Consider the following 6871-nt stretch of genomic DNA (forward strand, 5'->3'; position numbering starts at 1 on the left):
GGCAATTTTTAAAGTCCTGTGTAAATGTACATGTGTTGGTAAGAAGTAGTAAATATTTTGCAAACAAGTTCTTTGAATGATGGATCAATGGCAGCCTTTAAAGGCAGACAACCTGAGGGTTTCTTCTGTCTATGCGCTGCCAAATCTAAAAAGATGTCAGGGTAAGAAGCCAAAAGCACCCACCAGTTACACGATTAATTGTGTAATGTTCGCGTGCCTCAGAGTCTCTGCACCTGGGATCCGTTGATATAAACAGCTGGGGGAGGGCAGGGCAATGAGATCCAGTTGGGAGAGAGAAGGAAAGAAGACAGATTTGTGGTGACTGCCCTGGAACATGGAGCAGTCCCTGGTGCTGGGTGGGGCCACTAGCACCTCCTGTCCTCCTGAGTGCCTCTGCTGTAATGCTGCATGGAATTGGGGTGAGGGGTGAAGGAGAAACAACGGTCACAGTAAGACCTCCCCACTCAGGCTCGTACCTCCCCTTTTCAATCAATCCCCAGGAGCAATTTGTCTCCCCGTTTTTTCGAAAACCTTTGAATTTGTGATCTGATGCCCTTTCAGCAAAGGAATATTGATATGTTGGTGTGCTGGACAGCAGGGAGTGCTGGATTAGATCATTTTCACATTGGTGTTATGCCAGTTTGACATTTGTTTTGAAAGCTTATCACTTTAGGACCTTAGGTTACATGCATAATTTAAGGGGAATAAATATTTGAGAAAGATTTCTTTGGGTTCTGTAATCTTCAGGGCTACAGAAGAAAATAAATGAAAGACTCTCCCACAGGTGTCATGTGATCAGAATGCAGAGTAGGTTAAAAGATGAAGTGTCCCATGTGGGTATAGAACATTTCCTCACATGTGCTAGGCACTTGTGATGGACGTTGCAGGGAATACAGAAATGGGAACAACTTGGTTCCTCTTTCAAGGTTACAGTCTAGCAGTTGAGAGTAGAAAAGAGACCTGACTGTGCAGGGAAAAGTCCAGAAGATAAATGCCATAGGATAGTAGGTCCAGGCCAGCTGGCAGCTGCTGTCTCTGTGGAATGAGTATTTGTGATAGCAAAATAATCTTCCTCTTTCCCTCCCCATCCTGCTACCGTCTTGCTTCTTGGAGTTATGAGTATTGGGATGGTTTGACATTTCAAAGTTATGGTACCAGTTGCCACAGCAAGGAGGGCATCTTTTATTTTACTTTGTCAACAACTTGTTTTAGTTACCTACGCTTGGTTTTCATTGACCAAAGTGCCCCTGGTAGATAGTAAAACCAATTGCTGTCGACTCGATTCCAACTCATGGTGATCCCATGTGTGTCAGAGTAGAATTGTGTTTCGTAGGGTTTTTAGTGGTGGTTTTTTGGAAGTAGATCTCCAGGTCTTTCTCCCAAGGTGTCTCTGGGTGGATTCGAACCACCAACCATTTGGTTAGCAGCCAAGCACTTAACCGTTGGCACGCTGAGTAAATGATTTTTGCATGATTCACTGCAAACTTGCAACTCAGAGTAAGTACTATTCTCAGATGAAAATTTCCTCTCATCTGGGAAGATTATCTGACTTCTGCTTGCGATTGCATTTCTGTATGAGTGCTTAACAAGATACATAGAGAACAAAAGCCACATGGACGCAACATTCCATATTCTCTGCTTGGAATTATTCTCCTAGCAAAGTTGACGACCAAAGAATTTGCACAAGAATTAGCAAGAGCAGAATGTTTTGTGGATACCACGTCCTTATCATACTATCTTGTGATTTCTCTTTTAGGTTTATTTTCTTGAAAAGACTCCAGGCTTCGGCTTGGAAAATCCAACCGCCAAAATTGAGCCCAGCAGCTGGAGCGGCAGTGAGAGCCCTGCCGAAAACATGGAAAGGATGAGTGACTCTGCAGATAAGCCAATTGACAATGATGCTGAAGGAGTCTGGAGCCCCGACATTGAGCAGAGCTTTCAGGAGGCCCTGGCTATCTATCCACCATGTGGGAGGAGGAAAATCATCTTATCAGACGAAGGCAAAATGTATGGTAAGTTGGCCTGGAATGCTCATTTGAAATACCAGAGTCTGCTTTGATTGAAGTAGGGGTAGGTTGTAGCTGGCCTTCTACTGAAATCCATTCACTGTATTGGGTTGGATGATCTTTGCAGAATTTTAGTTTGTCATATGGGTACCTGAATCTCAACTAAAGAGGAGAATAGATGAAGGACCACTGGGAAATCACTCTCTGGGGTTTTCTTCTCCTATGTTCTCAGTGGTATTACAGCAAAAGCTCTCAAGGTACAGATAGGAGTATAGATGGTTGCAGTGGCAGATGCAGATGCTGAGTGGTGGGGACCAGTTCCTCAGAACACATGCTCCATCTAAATGAAGCATTGCTGCTTAGCTCAAGGTAACTGGTGCCACATAGGAATGGAGACCTCGTGTTGCTATATCTCTTGATTCCCCTACCCCTACACCCTCAGTAAGAGCCAGCAATCGAAATGTTTATATGAAATCTACTAATTTTTTTCCCACAACCCTGTACAGGCCAGATAAAATGTGTACATGGGCTTGAATAGACCATTGAACACCAGTTAGATGCTTTGCTGCCAGTTTGCAGTTGAATAGCCTTATTAGGCATTAACCCCAGAGGATACTTTTGCTGTTCTCCCCTTCTGCAAGGCGGCACCCTACAGTGTGTTCTGAAGGAAACTCCAGGAGTGCCGAGGGGAGTGAGACTGGTTGACCAGATGGCTTGGGATGCCAAAGGCAGCAGTGAATTTCCATCTACTGGTGTGGGGCTTGTGTACTGGGTTTGGGCAGACTCCACTCCTTCCGTAAATACTTGTAGCTGGAGACCTGTACTTTTTGGCTGCTTACCTTTTGAGAGACAGCTGGCAGGTGATTGCTTGTCCATTCTGCTTGTCTAATTGGGCAGGTTGAGTTGACAGAATTTGCTCTGTAGCTGAGTCTAAAGAGATGCAAACAAATAACCTAAACTCAAAGAAAACCAGCTCAGCAACGTACCTGAGGTTGTTAACTTACCATGGGAGTGATTTATTTCTAAATAATTTAAAGCTTTTCCATAATATGGTGTTGTGCCTTTAATACTGCACTTCCTCTTATCAGGAGCCGTAGGAGGCTGCAGCTCAAACTAGCACACACTGCTAAAGAGAAAGCAGATGGTGGTGCAGCTGCCACCAGCTGTGCCCCCCACTCCACCCTCCCCCTCTCCAACTTGGATGATGTAATGGAAACAAGGGAAATTTTTCTTTCGGCAGCATTGGCGTCTCTCAGCCTGTCTGTGTCACACACACAGGAAAGAGAGAGAGAACCCAAACCTTCAGCATTTGTTGTAGGCTCTTGTGTGTTCCTGTGTAGCCACAGAAGCTTCTTTATGTCTGATGAAATAGACTTGGGATGAAACATCTCAGCTGCTGTGGGCAGAAAGTTTCAGTGCCTTAGTTTTCCAGTTTGTATCTTTCCTCATTTGGAGAACCCTAAGCTCCTTTTCCTCAGCCTGACTATTTTATTTCAGGGTCTTGTCTTCATACCTGAAAATGAAACTTTCTCCTCTTTTAAAGGCAGAGAAAAGCACTTTAATCTTTGTGACTTCTTTGAAGACTATTTTATAATGTGTAGTGAAGGGTGGCTTCAGGACACTCTATCTTGTACAACTCCCATTTGTTTGCCCAGAAATTGTCTTGATCTAAAATATTGACATGATATTGGAAATCCTGGTTGGGAATAACTACTAGCATTTCATTTCTCACAGGGAATACTGGGAAGGGCACTGTCCTTTAGTGTAAGGAGGCTTCTGGGCTGAGAACATAAATTCAAAGGAAAAGTTAATTTTTTAAACTTCAGTTTTGCTTTTTTTTTTCCCATTAAGATTTTCCTTTTTAGACAGCAGCCGTGGTAGATTTAACCCACTTGCATATAACTCAGTCCTAAAAAAAATTTTCATATGAAAATATGAAACTCTTGTTGGTAATTGAATTTCAGAGACAGCAGGCCAGGAAAAGGAGTAATGGATTTGAGAAGCTTTGGATTTTAGTTTTCTGCCAACCATGAACTTGGACAACCTCCTCTTGGTGTGGGGTCTCAAGTTTTCTCCTCTGTAAATAAAGAGGGTAAAAGATGATGTCCGTGGATCCCTCAGACTTGTGCATTTCATGATACTATAATTTTGTGACTTGTGACTCTGTAAGAATTATAAGTCATTTGACAAACATGATGCTAGTTGTGTGAGCTTGTCTTTAATTTCCAGGGTTACTTATATTCTGAGTGCTCCCTGAGCGCACCTGTGGATTTTCTTTTCCTTAAATCAGCACTACGCTTACTGTGTTGGTGGCCAGCCTGATTTAAAACGGGGCAGTCCTTTTGAGCAAGCAGCTTTAGGAATTACACCTCATTTGGGAAGGGTAGTTCTCTTCATTGTGGGTTTTTCACCAGGCTGAGTAGTAGCCTGCAGGGTCGTGTATCCTGGTGCCGGGGTACAGGAAGTGCATTTGCTGCAGGGACCCCGCAGCCACCCGCACTTCCAGGAGAAAACATCCCACTCAACTCCCTCTCTTTGGCCAAGATGGATGAGTTCTGCTTTTACTGCTACTTTGGAAGGGGAACATGGTGGCTAGCAGGGCTATGGAAAATAGAGGCTAGACGCCTTAAGAGGAACTTTCCCTAGGTGCCTGCGAGCTGCCTGTAACCTGCCTTGTGACTTTGAGGACGAGAAAAGGTTGATTTGGTAGCCTTCACAGTGGGACGTCAGCCACTCAGGGATTGAGTCATGTGAGTAGTGTGGACCCAGAGCTGCTGTTCCTTGGGTTCTGGCTTGCTCCCCGTCTTACTGGATACGAATAAGGACGCAAACCAGACCAGGATTCGGAGATTTCTTAAGAGCATACTTCTTCCCTGAGGGTTTTGAAAATGAAAACATTGAAAGCATTTTGGATTCCATGTAGTAAAATCAAAATAATTTAATGCCTTTTAGTAAAATACCAAGTGTTTTTGACTCGAGAGGGTTATTCCAATATTTCTGAGCATTTGTAAAGTGCATCATGATGTCACTAATCCTGAGCCATTGGAGAAGCAAGGTCAAGTGCAGCACTGATTTATTTGGGTAATGAAATTTCCTTCATGGTAGGCAGTAGGGCAAATGCAGTCTTGCAGAGGGGAAAAATGGAAAGCTCTCTTTATGATGAGGTTTGGGCCGTTAGAAGAGATGGCTCAATTCTCTCCCTGTGCTACCTTGGCCTGTGGGGAACCTGAGACTGGATATAGTTGTTCTCCATGTGGGTAGATTACTTCTGCCTTGGGCACCCTCACATGTAAGCAGTTCTTCTTACTGATAATTAGTTGTGGGTGAACCCTTCTTTGACTCTGTTCCTGTTCCTGTGAGCCCGCGGGAGCTTGAGTGCATGAGCGCACGTGTGCTCTCTCTCTCTCTCTCTGTCTTTCATTTCTTCTCTTACCTTCTTTTTTTTTTTTAAACCCAGAAGTGTGTCTCTTTTTCTGGTAAATGGTGGGGGAGGAGATTATGGGATATGAAGATGGGAGGGAAGTTCTTAATAAACAAACTTACCTGAAATTGGATTTCAGAGGAGCAGGGTTTAAAACACAACAAAACTAAGCAGTCAACCACGGGAACCCCCAAATTTGTTTCTGTGGCAACTGAAAACCCCGGTTTGATAATGTGGTCAAATATCTACCATAATCAAACCGGGGGACAGGAATTAATATTCATTGACTGCTTGCTACAGAGGCAGAGATGTGTAGTACTTAAAAGTGTGGATCTTGGGATTAATGTGAATCCTGGCCCTACCACTTCTAGATATCAGACGTGGGGCAAGTTGCTTTACCTCTCTGTGCCTCAATTTCCTCAACTGCCAAATAGGTTAAAATAAATTCTACTTCAAAGCATTGTTAAAAGAATTTAAATGAACTAATTGTGGTCTGGAATCCTCCCAACCATGTTTGAATAGTGTCTGACACACAGTAAGAATTATAGTATATAAGTGTTTATTAATGTAAAATAAAGAAGTACCCTCTGCCGTGTACTGCCATGTTGACTTTACATATATTCTGTAAACCTTCACCTAAAGTACAATTAAAAAAAAAAAAAAAGACTTTACATATAATTTCCATCAGATGCTCACAACAACCCTTTGAGGTGGGTATTGTGATCCCTACTTGTAGAGGAAGAAGTGGAGGCTTGAGAGAGGCAAAGTGACTTGCACGTGACCAATAAATGGTATAGCTGGAAGGCTTCAAATTTAGGTTTCTCTGACTCCAAAACTTGGGCTCTTTCCAGTGTACTTCTGTTCCTTCCTTCATTTGTTTAGTTGCCATCCTTATTAGAATGTTGTTTAACAAATCAGTATTGAGTCTTGCCGGCTATATTCCAGCCCCCTGGTGTAAGGGTTGTCGGGAACTCAGCAGTGAACTAGACAGACACAGTCCCTGCCCTCATGAAGCTGTCACAAGTTCATTTGCAGGAAACACTGACCTGAGGTCAGCACTGTGAGCCAAAGCTTTCTGGGAAGTCTGAGAGCCCTTTGAAGATGGTCGCCTTCCACTTAAGCTTTTGAAGCCTGTTCTTGGCCACCGATGTCCAGGACACCTGGCCTGATGCTGGCAGGAGGAGAGCATCTCAAATAACCCAGTGCGGAGATCCCAGATCACAAGGCTGGCCCCGATGATGACCAGGAAGATGTCCGGAGATTTCAGTACCCTAGGATCCTACAGGCAGTCTGGGCAGAGCAATTGCTAGGCGGTGACTTTCTCCTTTTGGGTGCGAATGTCTTCTGGGTCCTTCCTTAGGACAGCTCTGGGGAGGGACTCTTTCTTTTTTATTTTTTATTGTACTTCAGGTGAAGGCTTACAGAACAAATAGTTTCTCATGAA

The 6871-nt window shown here is 43.7% G+C and overlaps 1 protein-coding gene across 1 annotated transcript in view; it reads left to right on the forward strand.

The window, feature by feature from the left end:
- Positions 1-1733: 1733 nt before the first annotated feature.
- The window catches only part of TEAD1 (TEA domain transcription factor 1), a 192083-nt gene continuing 186945 nt past the window's right edge, over positions 1734-6871 (forward strand). Inside the window, exon 1 of the mRNA XM_023736934.1 lies at positions 1734-2012. Within this exon, the coding sequence (XP_023592702.1) occupies positions 1856-2012 (157 nt within the window). The 5' untranslated portion in view covers positions 1734-1855. The remainder of the gene's footprint in view (positions 2013-6871) is intronic.

Source organism: Trichechus manatus, unplaced genomic scaffold (genome assembly GCF_000243295.1).
Source record: "Trichechus manatus latirostris isolate Lorelei unplaced genomic scaffold, TriManLat1.0 scaffold00006, whole genome shotgun sequence".
Classification (NCBI taxonomy): Eukaryota; Metazoa; Chordata; class Mammalia; order Sirenia; family Trichechidae; genus Trichechus; species Trichechus manatus.